The sequence below is a fragment of the Corapipo altera genome, unplaced genomic scaffold (assembly GCF_003945725.1).
Source record: "Corapipo altera isolate COAL_440 unplaced genomic scaffold, ASM394572v1 67, whole genome shotgun sequence".
Lineage (NCBI taxonomy): Eukaryota > Metazoa > Chordata > Aves > Passeriformes > Pipridae > Corapipo > Corapipo altera.
This window is the reverse complement of record NW_020884906.1, coordinates 3671412-3688116: the sequence shown is the minus strand read 5'-3', so window position 1 is coordinate 3688116 and position 16705 is coordinate 3671412. Positions and strand designations below refer to the sequence as shown.

At 40.9% G+C, this 16705-nt stretch overlaps 1 protein-coding gene across 2 annotated transcripts in view; it reads right to left on the bottom strand.

The window, feature by feature from the left end:
- TMEM132D (transmembrane protein 132D) overlaps nt 1-16705 on the bottom strand; it is a 228553-nt gene that overhangs the window by 170721 nt on the left and 41127 nt on the right. The window contains exons 1-2 of one of the 2 annotated variants that reach the window (XM_027652330.1): nt 10584-10626; nt 3573-4461 (exon numbers count right to left, since the gene is read on the bottom strand). In XM_027652330.1, the coding sequence (XP_027508131.1) occupies nt 3573-4333 (761 nt within the window). In that variant the 5' untranslated portion in view covers nt 4334-4461; nt 10584-10626. Of the gene's footprint in view, nt 1-3572; nt 4462-10583; nt 10627-16705 lie in introns of those variants that run through there. The other variant, XM_027652329.1, reaches the window with a different exon arrangement.

Below are 16705 nucleotides of genomic sequence, written 5' to 3'. Positions count from 1 at the left end.
CCCACAAATATTGATTGCAATGTCTGTGACACAGCACAGCGTTCATGACCAGCTGGGTGCAAACCAGGAATTGTTTAACTGCGTAACACCAGAGCTTGGAGGCTTTAAATTTTTAAACCTTTAAAAAAAGGTTGTGAACACAACCCTCCCATGGGGCCAGTTACAAACAATACAGCCAATAATTAATTCCCATTCAAAAAGAGAGACGATAACAGGATAAAGGCACAGGACATTCAATCACCTGTTTATAAAGACATTTAATACTGCTTCTCTGGGAAGACTTAATTGCCTGTTGCTTGTATACAGCATGTCATCATCAAATAATTGTTGATATTAGTGGTGATAAAATGGCTTCAGAGAGATTAAGTGGCTTGGCCAAGACCAAAACAGGACACAAGTGTGTGAATGAAGCTGAGAAATGAGTTTCCTAAGGCTCAGTGCCCCTGTCTAAGCTCACAGCCTGGTGCTTACAGGGTTCCATATTTATCCACCATTTACATTTTACCTCCTTCCCTTCCTCTGACTCTCACACCCACAGAGAATCAAGACAAACATTTTTAATCTCTCTAGATCATTAAAAAGAACACCCTAGACCTTGGCCCTTTCACAGAGTTAAAAGCAGTCCACCAGTTTCATGTTCACTACTCTGAATCTTCCATTGCACAGAACAGCAGCAGGAGATAAAACCAAAGGCACCTCTCCCTATATATTTTAGTATTTAGCAGTGTCTGGAAGGCTCCCCTTGAAGACAATTTTCTATTAGAAAGGGGACAGCGTTTGAGCCATAATAGTTCTGAAACAAAAAATATTCAGTGGTGATGAGTAATTTTTTACTTTTGGCTGTTTTGCATGTCTGTTTCTTCCTTTTTGACCTGCATATCCTATATTTTCCATCTGTTCAAGCCATAATTTCCAGTCCACTGGAGCAAAAGCAATGGTAAAAGCATTTTGCCAGCAGCCCTTGGCCTCACTTTATGAATACAGTTCCAAGTCTTGCTGCCACTCAAGGTAGAACTTCTAAAAATAAGGGACTGTGTCAAAATAAAAATCAACACAATTTTTTTTTCTCATAAAAGCATTATAATGGGAGAGGGGGGAAGAGACCCTTTCCTTTATCAGAGAGAAGATCAGAATGAGAAGAGACCAGATAGATGTAGAACATGTCATGGAGGGATGACTGCAGAACACAGATACTACAATTCTGACCAAAAAAACCCACCAAAAAAAAAAAAAAAAAATAGACACACTGTAAGTAGATCAAAGACAGGCAATGGTGCTTTAGAAGAACAGTTAAACAGATATTATAACTACTCTGATATTGCAGCAGATTATAGTCTGAAAACCAGGTACTGTTAGAAAAGCAGGTCAAGAGAAATCAAAACTCATGAAAGCAGCATGAGTAACACAAGCTGTTACAGAAGTTTGTTTTTAGAAGGTAACAGCAAACTGATGTTACTGAAGACAAGAATGCCACACTTTTCATTTTGAACCGATATTTGCTATCTATTTTTAGCTTTTTTTGTTTTGTTTCCTGATGCCTTAGATCTCGAAATAAAAAGCTAAAATTCAAACACCTCTTTTCCTTTTTGCTCCAGAAAATTCATTTTAGAAGCATTCCTTTAAAAGTTCAGGTGTTCAGTTTCATCCTAATTGAAACAAAGCAAGGTTTTTGAAAATTTTATAAACCTACATGTAATACAATTATCATGGTTATAAGTAGCTCCAGTTCTAATGGATTACAGCTCGTGGAAATATAGGTGCTTTGAAGTGAGATTTCTAAGTCTCTACATTTACAGAGTAAAACAATGAACAGTTTTTACCTTCATTATCTTTTAGATAAAAAAGGCTTTTAATGTTCATATTTAAACCAATTTTCATACAGAGTAGAAGCTTCCATGCATGTTTGATGTGATATCCCTTTAAAATCATTAGTATAGAGACAGATAAAGCCATCCCTGAATGCTTGCAATGAGAAACTCTGATTGTCTGTCTTGAAACTAGTCACTCAGGAAACAACTTAAATCTGAGGCAGATTGACTCAGAAAATGAGAAACTGATGTGGTAAGGAGAGAAGATTTCCTCCTGATGTTTGTCCTCTATCAGATGAAAAGGGAATAATTATCCTTGAGTCAGCAAACTAAGTGCTGTGGTTATTCTGTTTATGTATCACACACTTGCAAAGGAAAAATGACCTGATTTTATGGCAATCCACCTCCTCCAAAAATCCCCCTCAAATCTCCCTTGGGGAGGAGAAAACAAACCACCAGCTTGAGCCCTGGAGTCATTGGAGTTAAATCTGAGTTAGTCCTTACTCCAGTCCAGGGTAGACATCCACCTTCAACAACGCTGCATGGACAGCTTTGTGCCACTCCAGTAACTGAGCCCTGAATCATACCTAGGTGAATTCACCAGGGATTTTTGGAGTTTGAGATGTATAACCGCCAGAAAAAGGAGAGTATGTGTCATCTCAAGCCATAGCAGAGTATGATTTCTAAGGTGACAGCTCCAATCATCTCTAGTGCTCAACACAGCTGTTGGCTGTGGCACATTTGTGGTATCTGTGCAAGTGAGGAGTTCACTGCCCCCTCCTACGATGCACCTGCTTTTTGGAGGTTTGTTTTGTGACCTTTGGCACCAATGGTCACTTCTAGGACAAACACCCAAACCAAATCAGTCTTATCCTCAGAAGCCAGAGCATGACATTTGCCACCAGTTCAAAAAGAGGTGACGTCGCTGTGAAGGGATAAAACAACGAAACCATCATTACACGCACGGATTTTCCACACGCCTGCCACACAACCCTCATTCATAGTGCTGGAACAGAGTGGCAAACTTGAGAAGACAACTGGACATGCAAAACACATCTGCTCTCAGTGTGCCACAGCCGAGCCTTGGCAGCTCTTTCTTGTATTATATTGGTGGTTCCAGGGAGCTTCCTCCTCTATAACACCGCAATACTTGGAAAGAACGAAGGGAATCAATGCAGCACTTGTCGTTACATCAAAAGCCAACCACACCCCCTCAGGTACTTTTTCATTTTCAGAAACGGTTTTGGTAGATCAACAATACTTAGGAACCTCCAACATTCTATAAAACAGCACCAGGCTTACAACAAGTTGGAGAGAAATGCTTAAGCACATGAATCCTACTTAGATGCCTAATTCTTGCTCATTTCCTATAAATACTTTTGCAGATTTAAGTTTTAGTAATCTTAACATGAGTTCAATGAGAGATTAGGAGAACTGCAAACTCCAGCTCTGGCGGTTTTAAATGTTATCTCCTGTTAGTGCATAGATATGTTCCAGCTCTACCATTTCAATCTTTGTAATAAGTACTCCTCAAAGGACAACTTCAGGAAAAGGCCTTTCTCGCTCCAAGAGATCACATCTTAGATAATTCATACATTACTAGACTGAACAATGTAAGAAATGTTGAATCAACCAACTGCAACACAATTTCTGGAGAGCAGCAACTGATGGACTGTTAGACAATTTATACAGAAAAAGTGACTTCCCAAGCCAAGAGGAGAGACACAAAAAATAAGGTACCAAAGAAACACAAAACAGCCTTACCTCAGCGTGAACTGATCTTCTGTTGAGTTTTTAGCAACAGATACAAGGAAAGTCAAAATGTCCCCTCGCTTGACAGTCTTTGGTGCGTACTGGATGACAATATTATTATCCAATCTCATTTCATTTAAAGAAGGGGCAGCACGTGTCTGGTAAAGGAAAACACTTCCAATCCTCTGCAAGGGAGGTCCTGACTCATCAACGTCGTTGCGCCCCGATCGGATCCCGTTACTTTTCCTTACATCCTCCTTGGTGCACTCCCCTTTCTCATCTCCCGGTTGGATGGAATAGTAAAGCTCCACGGGGCTCCCTTCGGACTTATCCGTTTGTTTCTTCCGGCCGGCAACGACCGTGGGGGGGTTGAACCAGCTGGGCAGGAGCTCCAGCTCTGCCACACAGAGCCCCAGGTCCCCCTGGAGCCTGCAGCTGCCTCGCACCTCCCGCGTCTCTCGGAAGGCGAACACCCGCAGGCAGGGCAGGCGCTCCGTGGTGCTGTAGTCATCCCAGTCCCTGCCCACGATGTAGAACAGCACCTGTACCTTGGGCTTGCTGGGGTAAATTTTGTTGCTCATGATGAAGGCCTGAAGTTTCCAGTTAAAGGAGAACTTGTTGGTGGATCCGAACGGATTTGAAGACAACATTAAGTCCTGGGGCACTACTTGTTCAGTAGAAAAAGGTCCGTAGCTGGCATTTAGCACGGGTGGACTCTTGGATTTGTAGATCAGAAAGGATTCCACTCGAGACTGCAGGCTAGAGTTCCTCATAATATCCTGGTTGGCTTCCTTAAGAAAGAAGGAAACATCCGCGTTGTGGATACGATAGGTCACAGGCAAGTAAGTCGGCAGTAAAGAAAATCTCTGTATACTCTCCAGGATCCCTCGACTCTCAGTCACTGTTGAAAGGAAAGGAGAGTTTAAAAGATCAGATCTTCAAGTCATACTGTGATATAACCTCACTGACCCTACTGAGGGGCTCGACAGTGCCGTAGTTGGGATGAGTGGCAATAGCAAGCATCATCAATCCATGCAGAAGTAGCCTGGGTAGATGATGATTTATCTAGTCAGCTTGGGAAACACTGGTTTATGATATGTTCTACATGACAGCTGGATTAAAAGAAGCAGCTTGTGTAGGTTTACACAAGCCAAAGGTCACATCTTCACTTGCAATATACATTTATTATTGGAGAACAAAACTACCCAGTCAGCATCTGCAACACCAGATCACTGCACAGGCACATCTAAAAAAAATTGATCATTAGAGCAAGCTCCACCTGGACAGGAAACCAATGCAATGATTTTACATCAAAAGCTGGAAATGGACCACTCAGGGTTCACTTCAGCCTCCCTTTCAGCACCCTCAAGCAATACATGGACTTTAAGCCGTTTCCTGCACAAGGCTGAATTTCACTTTAAAAACAGTTATAGCACAATAACCATTTACACAACAGCTCCTTTACAGCACTATGGTAGTAGAGGATTTCAAAAGGAGCTTTATTAGCATCCAATTTATAGTCCCTTCCATTTCACTTCATCTATGAAAAGAGGTTTCTTTCCTGTAAATAACTATCAGGATTCAAGCCACTGTTGTTGTCTAACCCTGTATTGTTCCTTAATACAACTGCATTATCTGTAGGCTGTACATCACTGCACATTGAGAGAACATTTTCAATGACACTGAGCCTCCTGTACTGCAAGATATCTCTTTTAACTGTGCCATCGAGCCATTACCTGAGGCAGATTATCATGCTAAAGAAAAAGCTCTGAACCTTTCTAGGAACTGTCAGTCCCAAAGAGCAAAGACATATCCTGCTAAAAAATACAGATGCAAATACAGTATCACCTTTCCTGTTTGAACATCTGACCTTCGTGCTTACATCTACAGCCCTAATTGTGAAATAAATTGCCTTTTTTTCCCCCATGGCAAATTCAAATCCTTACCCTTATTCACAGAAGTGACACAGGCTTACCACAGATGGTATTCCAAGACAACCCAGTTTCTCAAGCTCGAGTTCACAAATGCTTTATTAGTCTTTATTTTTGTTGCTTGGCATCTGACCTAAATACTTATTTGCTCATTCAAGTGCTGTAGTGGCCTAAACTGATGTCAGTTAATCCTAACCAGGAGTGTATCATTTAGACACTGCAATTCACTGCAAATCCTCAAACAGGGTAGAGGAGCCTTGTTGTCCTCAAATCCCGTGGGAAGGTACTGTTAGTTCCTAAAACCCTCTGAAAACCTAAAACTCTCTTGAAAAGGTGACATTCCTCTTCTGATAAACAATTAAAATGAAACCTTGCTTTTAAAAGTTTAATTAATGTCAACCAAACCCCATCTAGAACTGGAAATAAATTCCATCTGCAGAATCAGGAAAACGGCCCCAGCACGTCAACATATGAGACTAAATTGCAACAGCAGCAAAAGGCTGAAGGGCTGTGATCCCTAGAGGTGGAAAATTCATCTTGAATCTTGCTTGAATTTAGAGAAGTCACACCCAAGTCCCACCCTGCTCATTTTTAATAAAGAGTAAATTACAGAGCTCCTTTGCATGCAAACCCCACCATTTTAGCCTCAGTCTTTTCAGCATTCAGCTCCCACTCTTTCACTAGACACTGAGAGCAAATGAAGTTTTTAAAGACCTTGTTCTAGATAATCCCCCAACAAAGATTTCCACCAACTCTAAATGGCTTTGCTGGTACTCAGATTTGCAGGGCTGCATCTCTCCCCTCCAGCCCTGAGGCAAAATCTGTTCTGCTGTTTTACTCCTCAGATCACCCGGCCCATTCCATCCTTCCTCCGTCTAATGTCCCGTTTATAAATTCCACACTCATTTTGTACTCCTCCCAACATCTTGGCAAAGCACCATTAAACACAGTGAGGCATCAAGGAAGCAACTTAGAGGGGGGGGGGGGAACTCAGGGTATTCAATTTTTTATTTCCCTTATTTTGATTGCAGCTCCCTCCCTTGCATTCCACAGGGAGAGGTACTTTATTTTTGTATTAAAATTAACAGAGTGTTTCGCCTCATAATTTTTTAATCATTTATTTTAGTGCTTAATTATCTAAGGGATTAAAACCCTTCCCTCTATAGTACCCATCTCCACAGGACAATGCTTCTTAGAGTTTGTAAATCAATGACTCTTTGGAATAGGAGAGCAACACAAATAAAAAAAAAAAAAAAGGAGAAGGTGAACTGCCTGTTAAAATAAGGAAACAATCTCACCAGCTAGAGTAGGGACCATAGGTTTTTAAATTTCTGGGCAATGGCAAACTGGTCTGCTCACTGTTGAACTTCCCTCCACCAGCAAGCTGGGAACGTGTGCTGAATATGAACAGGCTTGTGCTGGGAGCTGACAGCAGCTTTCCAAACAGCCAAAGGCCAAAAATTCAAACAATTTTACACTTTTATCTGGGGAGAGTTATAATCAGCACAAACAGAAAAAAAAAATCCTCAAAACCAACACTGAGCTCTGCAGTACCATCTGGATTTTGACCGTGAAAGTTTATTAAGGATTCTGAAGGATAGGAAATTAAAAACAAAAACAACTATCAGCATCCTTAATTACAACCACGACTATTTTTGTAAAAATTATGCATGTTGTTACAAAGGCAGAATTGCAGAAGATTACAATTTTGTGTGTTTCTGAGTGAGACCCAGCATAAAAGTGGTGTTTTAAAGATTTAAGTCATATAATCTAACCTAAGTATCACATTATATCTATTCCACCAGCAGCAGCAAAATTGCACTGGAACAACCCACCTGAACAAGTAAAACAAGAATCACACAGTGATTCTCTCAGTTTATGTACAAAAAAATCGTATATATATATATTGTTTATAAACAAAACAAAGGATGGGTAACTGAAATGCTGCTAAGGAAACAAAACAGTTAAACTCAAGAACTGCAATTTATCTGAAGGCTTGTCTGTATGGGGAACTTGGCACCAGAATAACTAAGTGCAACATTGCAGGGCATTACCCAGTTCTGTGTGTGGATGTACAGCAGAGTGCACAGGCCAAGAAAAAAATTTAATTACCAGATTAAACAAACGTTGAGGAGTTTCATCTGTCCATACACACACAGATACCCCTGATCCACAGAGATCCACTCAACTTTGAGTCAATTAGCTGTGTGAGCTGTAAGAACAGTTTATCTTAAGGTGAGACACTGCAGAGGGAAACCCAGATTCTTCCAGGGGACCACAGCAAGTGATGCCTCAGAGCTCTGCTGAAGCCTGAGATCTGGTGAAGACAATCCACTGCGACTGCAGAGGGTGTTACAGCATTCTGGTTTCAAGAGATGATCCCCAGTGCTGTGAAGCAAACCAATAAAATCTAATTTTGATGCTGTGCTTGTGCCAGGAGCTATTATTTCTCAATCCGTTACAACTATGACTGTATTCGACCCCCTCATGCTGTGAAATAGTTTATTGAGGATTTCAGTCAGTGGCCACCTGGGAAGAGATGTTGTAATAGGATGGTTTTCTTTTCTCCCTCCTTAGTAAATCTTCCTCTGACTGATGCTGTTTAAGAAATACTTGTCATTGATGAAAGAAGCAAAGTATTTGTAGGTCAGTAAATTTAAAAATATCTGAGAAAGAGGCAGTATATTCAGTCTCCTCCTGCACAGCCAAAGCTTGTGCATATGATAAATCCCTGAACATGACATTATAAACTTGCTGCATTTGCCTTCCAGAAAGTCACACTGTTTTCTTCATTAAGCTATTAATTTCATACTGCAGCCTGGCTAAGAATCTTCTACCTTTATGTCTCTAGCAGCAGCTCTCAGTCAGTGACAAAAACACTCTTCATAGCTCAGTTTTACTGCAAAGTTATTGACCATGGCTTCAGAAAATTGAACAAATCTGCCAGACCACTAACTTCATTCTATATTACCAGATCCTTGGGATTTCAGCCCTAGCAGTTACTTTATTTTTAAAACTGTTCAATCTACAATCATCCAGCATTCATGAGATAGAAAACTCTTCCAATCAATTATATAATTCTACTATTAAAAAAAAAAAATTGCCTTTTTCTTGTATATTGAAGGGAAGAACTTAGGAAAATTGCCTTACCAGCTGCAAGCTCAGGCTGGTAATGCAATAGATGAATTTGTTGCTGTATCTTGGGGATTGAGATAAGTGGTTCTTTTCAGTCAGGCCAGTAATTTTACCTTTTTAGTTAGTTTCAGCTGCTCTCCTTGAATCTTCTGAACATTTCTACTCTTTGTTATGAATTGGAATTATTTTAACCAAAATGTCGAGAAAGAAAAATCTGGTAATGTGATGTATTTTCAGACTGGAAAGCGATGGCACAGGAGTTATCTGTTCCAATAAAACTTGGTGCTCACTTTGTAAAATTAAGACATTTCTGTCTTAACCTGGTTAAGTGGCTGAATCCATTGATGCTCAAAGGTGAGGCAGTTGAAAGCTAAGCTATAGGGTGAAACCCTTCCCCTGGTGCAGCTCAGTCAGTTCTCAACAGAGGGATGATCTGCTCTGCCAGTTTGTGTCGCTTAGGATGGACAGAGTCAATTTAGACTGTTACATGAACATCTGAGTAGGATCATTTCCATTTTATAGAGTTTGTTGGTTGCTTGTCATGTTTTTTCTTTAGAGTCAAGCATCCTCCACAACCCTTAAACATGCATAAAAATCCCTGGATGACTTACTGTGTTCCTTCTTTTGCCAGACTCATGGCAGCTTCAATTCCCTTAAAACAAGCAGCATTGCATTTTCAAACTCCTGATTAAGTCCTGTGTTTTACTGACAGCAGCTCTATTGACACAGTGACAAAGTGATGGGAGGTTTTGATCTCAGACTGCACAGAAAGAAAGGTAACAGAGGCTTTGCGGTAGCTGCTCCTCTGGCTCGTTGAGAAGAGATAAAGTTGTTATTGGTTACACTCTGCAGAGGTGCCCAACAGCTTCCCAAGGGAGGGAGAACTGCAGGGACAGTGCAGTGCAACGGGCTGTGAAGAACATGGATAGCTCAGAGGAATTGGAGGGCAACAAACAAAAACCTGCAAACCCACCCAGGGTCTCGCTGCAGAGGGTTTGCTTTGAAGTCCTCTTCACAGCCACACACCTGATCTGTGCAGTGCCACAGAGCCAGGGAAATATTTTAATGAATCTATCCCACAGATATCCCACCTTGAAAACTGCGTGCCCAGAGTTGTTTCCTGACAAGAAATTGAACCAGAAGCTGCAAGATGAAGGTTTTGTTAGGTTATACCACCTTATGTGCACCCAAAATGGAATTACTCGGTACCCAGTTGGACAGGCGAGCTCGCTGCTTTAGTTAGCATCTCATTTTAGCATTGATTCTGGGAATATAATTACATTATTAAATCTTCATTAATTCTGCAATCAGAAGCCTTAACAAAATCAAGACTTCATCAGAAGGAGCAGTATTTGCTTCGAAGAATCTATAATTCAAGTTAATAAACAAGGTTGTAAGCACTGGAAATTGAAGCCAAAATAGTGGCAAGATTTTCCATAAGCCACAAAGCCAGCACGCATCCAGGGCTAGGAACGAGACATAAATCACTAATTCCTCTCTCTAGTCAGTATTCAAGATGAACTTTTCAAAGAATATTGGGGGTTTTTAATAAAACCTGAAAATATAAGGGGGTGTTGAGGACTAAATCAGTCAAATTCTCCTGCAGACTTCCACTACTTTATCATATAAGCCAAGAAAAACCAAACCTGCTTGTTGAACATGTCTGCCACAAACAGGAAAGAGGAAGCTGAGCCATCCCATCTCTAGCACAGAAATACAACCTGATGGTGAACTCCTGCTTACAATTCACAGGAACAGTTCAAAAGGTAAGTTCTTCTGTCCTGAATATGAACTATTTCTTACAACTGAGCACTTCCTTATGAATACATGATTACGTTTAAAAGGGTTCCATGATCACATTATTCCCTACACAGCAGTGTAACACAAGGCTGAAACAACAGCTGATGCATTACTGTCACTATTCACGCTGGAGCACTGATTTCCCATTATTCTTCACCTACTTGCTTGGAAGTGAAATATCAGCACCTGTCTACCAGTACAGAAATAAAAATATCCAGCCTATTTGCAACAAGAACCCTAAATCTTTCCTCTTGTCACACCATTACTGAACAATTTCCAAAAAATTCTCATCCTTTTGGTAGCAAACACCATCATTCCAAAGGGCAGGTACCAAGAGAACGGTGATGAGGCCGAAGCGATGTGTCACAAACAGGAAAACAAGAATAGAACCCTGGAACCCAAGAGTCATCCATTTATCTGTAACAAATTAAAAAGAAAAATGGCTTCAAGGCCCAAAATCACCAATTTCTTTTTAAGTCCTCTCCTTATTAGCATTTCAGACCGCTCTGCCTTCTTCACTTTATAACTTTGCCTGGAACAGTTTCATCCTTGGGAAATTATCATTCTTCTCCGAGAGCAACGCTGTTCCCAACTTGCCAGTTTCCCCCTTTTCCCCCAAGTTATTACAACTCTCATTCCAGTTCTACATGCCTGTGCAAAGCTTGTTACAAGGCAGGGGAAAGATTGCTGGAACATCAAGGCTGCAGACTACAACGAAAAGTTTCTTGAGAGAAAAGGCGACTCCTCATTTCTTGTAAGAGAATTTTAAAGAAATTGGAGCGTTGGTAAGGAGTGCAACACACATCAAGCAACAGTCACAAAGCAGATGTTGACTGAAGCAAATTAAACTTCACAAAGATGCAGACAAATCATTTGCACCATCATTTCTAAGAGGACTACACACTTGCAAACTGTTCTTCTTCTGAAAACTATCAAGCACTGCTACAGCAGTGAGAAACAAAGTATTTTTAAGTGTTGAGTCATGCAAAGGAGGAAGGACTTTGAGCCAAGATGCCTAAACTTCCTGAGAATATGCCTGATCAGAAAGACAGGTCAGTTATTGATTTGCTGAAACAAGAGTCTGGACTCCTTTGGAAGAGGCAACATTAGAGCTTGCCCAGCAAAGAACCTGAACCACCTTTGCTTCTGCATTGACAATCCTGCTGGATGTCTCCTCTTGAGTAAATCCTCTAGTCCATCTGACAATATCTCTGTTATCTCCACAAAGAAGTTTCCATGACCCACGTGGGAAAGGAAGAAAATGTATGAAATTCATCCCAGAAGAGTCTCCAAATACAGTGCTGACTCAGAAAACAAGAAATAGGTCTGCAGAGAGATCCTAAATTAAGTCATCCATTCCATCTTTGGTGGTGTACTGTTTGGCCCACTTCAGAGAATTGTCATTCAAGGATTTCAAGGACTTTGGCACAAGTTTCTGATTTTACCTAGAGTGAACCTGGATGGCAGACTTTGTACCACCTATCCCAGAGCAAGTGGGATTGGACCATGTTATTTGTGTTGTCAATGGGATGCTTCTGGACCACAACTGATTATATCATTTCTCCACACAATCTCTTTCACACAAGAACTCTAAGTTTGATTTCACAGAAAAATACATATATTACATTCAGAAAAAGGTCTTCTGAAAGAGGAGCTCTTGCTCCACCAAAGAAAGCGACTGGTACCACAGAAACAGTCCTCAGCCTTAACATGAGCCACCATCTGATGCTTCAAAAGCAGGGCAACAGACTAAAACCAAAATGAATTTATCATTTCCACAAGCCTGCCCATCAGGAACTCCTTGTGGCCTGCCCTAAATGACAGTTCTGGAAGCTGAAGCATGACATCAAAGGATTTCCATGCCTCCATGTCTGGAGTGAGAGCAGGCATCTGGTCTTGACATGCATAAACTTATATATATGACTCCAAGGATCAGTAAAGGTCACATACTCATCCAGCCCTTTTCATACTTTAACTCTGTTATTTGACTCGATGGGTTTGTAAATGCTCATCCTTGATAGTCACAGACAGACTGTACTCCCACTTGCTGTATCAACCCAGGAATTCCAGTTGCCTTAATGGGTCTGATTGTCTGTCAGATAAGATCTTTTTGACAACAGCACTGCAGTCTGATGACACAATATTTTCTTTGAATATCCCATTTTACTGAAGTTTGAAGAGGCTTTTGTAAATTAATCGTTGATGTTAGGACAGATGACACCTCATCATTCATTAGGAGAGAGATTAACAATCCTGAAGTTGTTTTATTATTCATATTGACAGACAGATAAAGAAATCATTTAAATAAAAGGGCCTCAGAGGAACATACACACCCCTTTATATTATCAAGTGATACAAAAATGATCACAGAAAGATCATATAACAAAGGCAAGTTCCCACCTGAAAAGGCAGCAAAGTAATAATTACAGAGAAAAGTATTTAGATAAAAGGATATGACACTTTCACAGAAGATCTGATGTCAGCCTGAACATGAAAGGGCAAAGCAGTGATTGGGGCACCACAAAGTTTACAGTAAGAAAAGCAAGAAAAACCCCAAACCAAGCCCACAGTCACTTTAACTACTGGGGGATAGGGAAAGAGTGACCAGGGGAATTTTTCTGACGCTTCCAGACACAGAACATCAGTAACCACAGAGGGCTGTCCCCAGTCCATCAACTGCTTGTGATTCAGGGAGGAAAAGGCACCAGCCACAGTGAGATGCTTCACTCCCTCGAGTGTGTCGTTGCTTAGGGCAAGAGTTGGGAGCTTTCATCACTAAACTCGCCAGGCCATCCTGACACACACCATTGCCTGGCCTTTCCTGAAATCTTGATGCATTTATTCCATGAACCATAAAAGGTGAGACCCTCTCTTTAATGAAAGCAGCACCAGGGCAGGTGCAATCCAGTTAAGGCTCGAGGCACCCCAATGATGAAAGAACCAAGAGACAAGAGCTTCTGTGTCCAACATAATGAAATACTTGAGGCTTTCAGTAGTTTTTGTCTCTGTTTCTGTCCTCCCCCCACTATATCTCCACTTACAGAGAAAGAAAAAAATGAAGAAGCTTTCAAAGATTTAAAAAACAGACCAAAATAAAAAAAAATCAAACACACAAGCCAAAAAACCCTCACAAAATTAAAAAGCTGAAACACCTGCCAGGAATATCTTAATTACACTAGAAATAGTGTTTAAGTCATGTTTGGGAAACAATGAAAAGAACAGTAAGGCTGGGTAGCAGAGGAGTGCAGAGTGACAAGAGTCCAGCATCAACTGTCAAATTCCTTGTGCTAGAGACAGAAATACAGGACTCTGCATGGAACAACCTTAGACTGCTTAAACAGACTCTATTCAGACAATCAGCAGTTGATCAGATTCTGCCTCAAATGCCTGCAAAATTCCCTCTTCATTTTCTGCAAGGATCCCAGGGACTGTGTGCAGGCTGCAGTTCTGCTACCAGGCCATTATTGATGAGAGAAAAAGCGAATTCTAGGCATTAAATTAACACCCGAGTCAGCAAAAGAACAGAGCAGCTTCTGCTGCCGACCTTTTATGAGACAAACCATGTCTGTGTACCCTAATCCAATTCCACTGGATTGGGAACTGCAGCACAGAAGTGTTTGTGGCTGCTGGCTGATCATTCTCCCCCTCCACAGTATTTTTTTTTAAATTAATTTTAAATTTTTTAATCCATATCTACATCTTGCTGCAGGCTCTGTGCCTAATACTGAATTTGTACAAGCAACAATTACAATATTGATCATCGATGGCTACATTCACTAACAGGATAAAAAAATAAAATTAAGAAAATCTTTTTAAGTCTTATTTAAATAACATCATAATGCTGGTGTGTGCAATAAATTTCCAGGAATGCCAATAAACCCAGCAATATTTCACTAAATACCTAACCATTTTACATTCATTAAAGAAAGAACAGCTTTAAAATAGCTTAGTGTGCTCTCAGACAGAATTGAAGAAAGTAATGGGTACCTCCTCAGGTACTTTTTGCACTTGAAAAATCTAGAAATTGCAGGGCACCACAGAAGATAGATATGCACAGGGACAGAGACAGGAAAGAATCTGCCTTTGGTAACATGGGACACAGCCAGAGCTCATTAACTGCTTCTTGGGTATTTATTTCTGTCTTTCACTCTGGTCTCTGTTACAGACACCCTGTGTACACATGGGAATGTGTAGTGTCCTCAGTCCATAGGGTCCTCAATCTATAGGGTCCTCCTGCTTAGAAGATTCAGGAAACAAAGTTTTAATTCCTGTCCTGAAAAGCTGCTCTAAAATAACGTGTACAGTCCAAATCTGTCAGCAGCCACTAAGATTTCTCCCCAACCTTCCCCAAATACAAAGGCTATACTCATTAAAGGAGATGAGTAAGATCCTTCCTGACATGTTCTTATTAGCTTCTGAATCACGAGGTCTTTCTTCATCCTGGCAAGAAGTTTTTCCTTTGCTACAAGGTAACCTGTCACATTCCCGATCCTTTTCATCTTCTTGTCAACTGAGCAGGAAGCTCAGGTGTCTCAGAAAAAGAATTTGCCTGGGAAAAAAAAAAAAGGGGGGGGGGGGCACCCAAACACCAGAATAACTAACCAGGCAGTTTTTCAGGAGGCTTATTCTGACCACTGAATGGCATCAAACTTCTGGCAGGACTGTGGCAGGCTCACAGGTGCTCAGCTACCACTGACAGCACCAGGCACTGTATCCTGTCTGTCTCCAAATGCCAGAGAGGGAAAATGAATATGTACTTTTCCTAGAGAAAGTTTTGCAGAGGTAACTAAGGCAGCTGTGGATGCAGCCAGCGATACCTCAGCTGCTTTATAATCCCCGGGAGCATCCATGATAATCCACTCCCAAATCATGACTGAGTAGAAGAGATTATCCAGTCTAAAACTTGCTGCTAAATGGCTCATCCCTTCTCATTCCTCCTTTGCTTCCTCCCAGTCACAAAATCATGCTGTGCCCACTGGCCAAACTGGGTAGTCATCTCTCCTTCCAGGTGAGATGGTTCAGCTTGTCTAGGTTGGCAGAAATAATCTACTTTTTCCTGGCTCATTTGTTGGTGAATTAGCACATTGTGCTGCCCCAGCAGGAGGCTGGCTGAGGTGCTGAGAGCAGAGATACACACCAGAGCTCAAATTCCTTCTGGTGGCAGGGGCTGCTGGATCATTCCAGGTTGTCAGGCAGCTCCTGGAGGGATCCCCATGCGGGAAGCATCCACTTCAAGCCTTTGGTTGATCACAAACACAAAACTTGTTGCTTGCCTTTGCCTTAGCCCAGGCACAGCCAAGCCAACCACACTGCTGCAGTGCCAGGTGAGCACAGCAAGCCCCCAAACTTTTTAGAAAGACTAATTCTTTTGTTTTCCACCGTGAGAGAGGCACAACAGATTATGAGTGCTTGGAAAGTGCTGATTTATTTACTTAGGAGTTACTTTTCAACTGTATTTAGACCTTTAAGACACAAGCAGAATTTCACTGCAAGTCACTAACCAGGTCAAGTAAATATTCAATAATGCATCACATGCATCTTTTCAGACTTAAAACACCTTTGAAAGTCTGACTTACTGCTCCACCAGGCTGTGAATTATTATTTTTTAGAAACAAAGCCAGTTTGCAAATTGACAGTTTATTTTGAAATGAAATATTCTGCCTCTTTACAAACATATTTTACAGATACCCAGCATATTCCTGTATCTTTCCAATTCCTTCTGTTCTTGTTCTGGAAATAAACCAACATGCTATTCTATCAATTGTCTCAAAAGCATAATAGAGTCAAGAGGATTGACATTCTCATTTTACAGTCCTTTCCTATTTTGTTTCACTATCCCAGCAAGTCCCAAACTTACCCAGTATTCATTTAGCTAAATCTAAGGAAAGTTTTTTGCTCATGCAAATCTTCAAAATCTTACTTCTACTTTTTCAAATCATCCTCTTTCTTTCTCTCTCATACCTATTTAAAAGTGGTTTCTAGATAAGCTGATGCTGATAGAGATCCTGCAGTGTTCAACACTCCACAAACACCTCAAACCAGAAAGATAAGCCAGAATCTTTGTTTTCAGCCTGACAATCTCCCATGTTTTCTTTGGCACTTCTTTGTGAGCCTATCCTGGCAATTTTGAGCCAGTTTCACATCTCCTCACAGCTTCTAAAGGTCACATTAAAATCTACCTCAGCTAAATACCTTGTTTTCTTGAAGCCTGAGGAGAAATTGGAATGTTTTACCTGGGTGTCACAGTCAGAATTCCCCAAGGAGGATGCCATTACACAT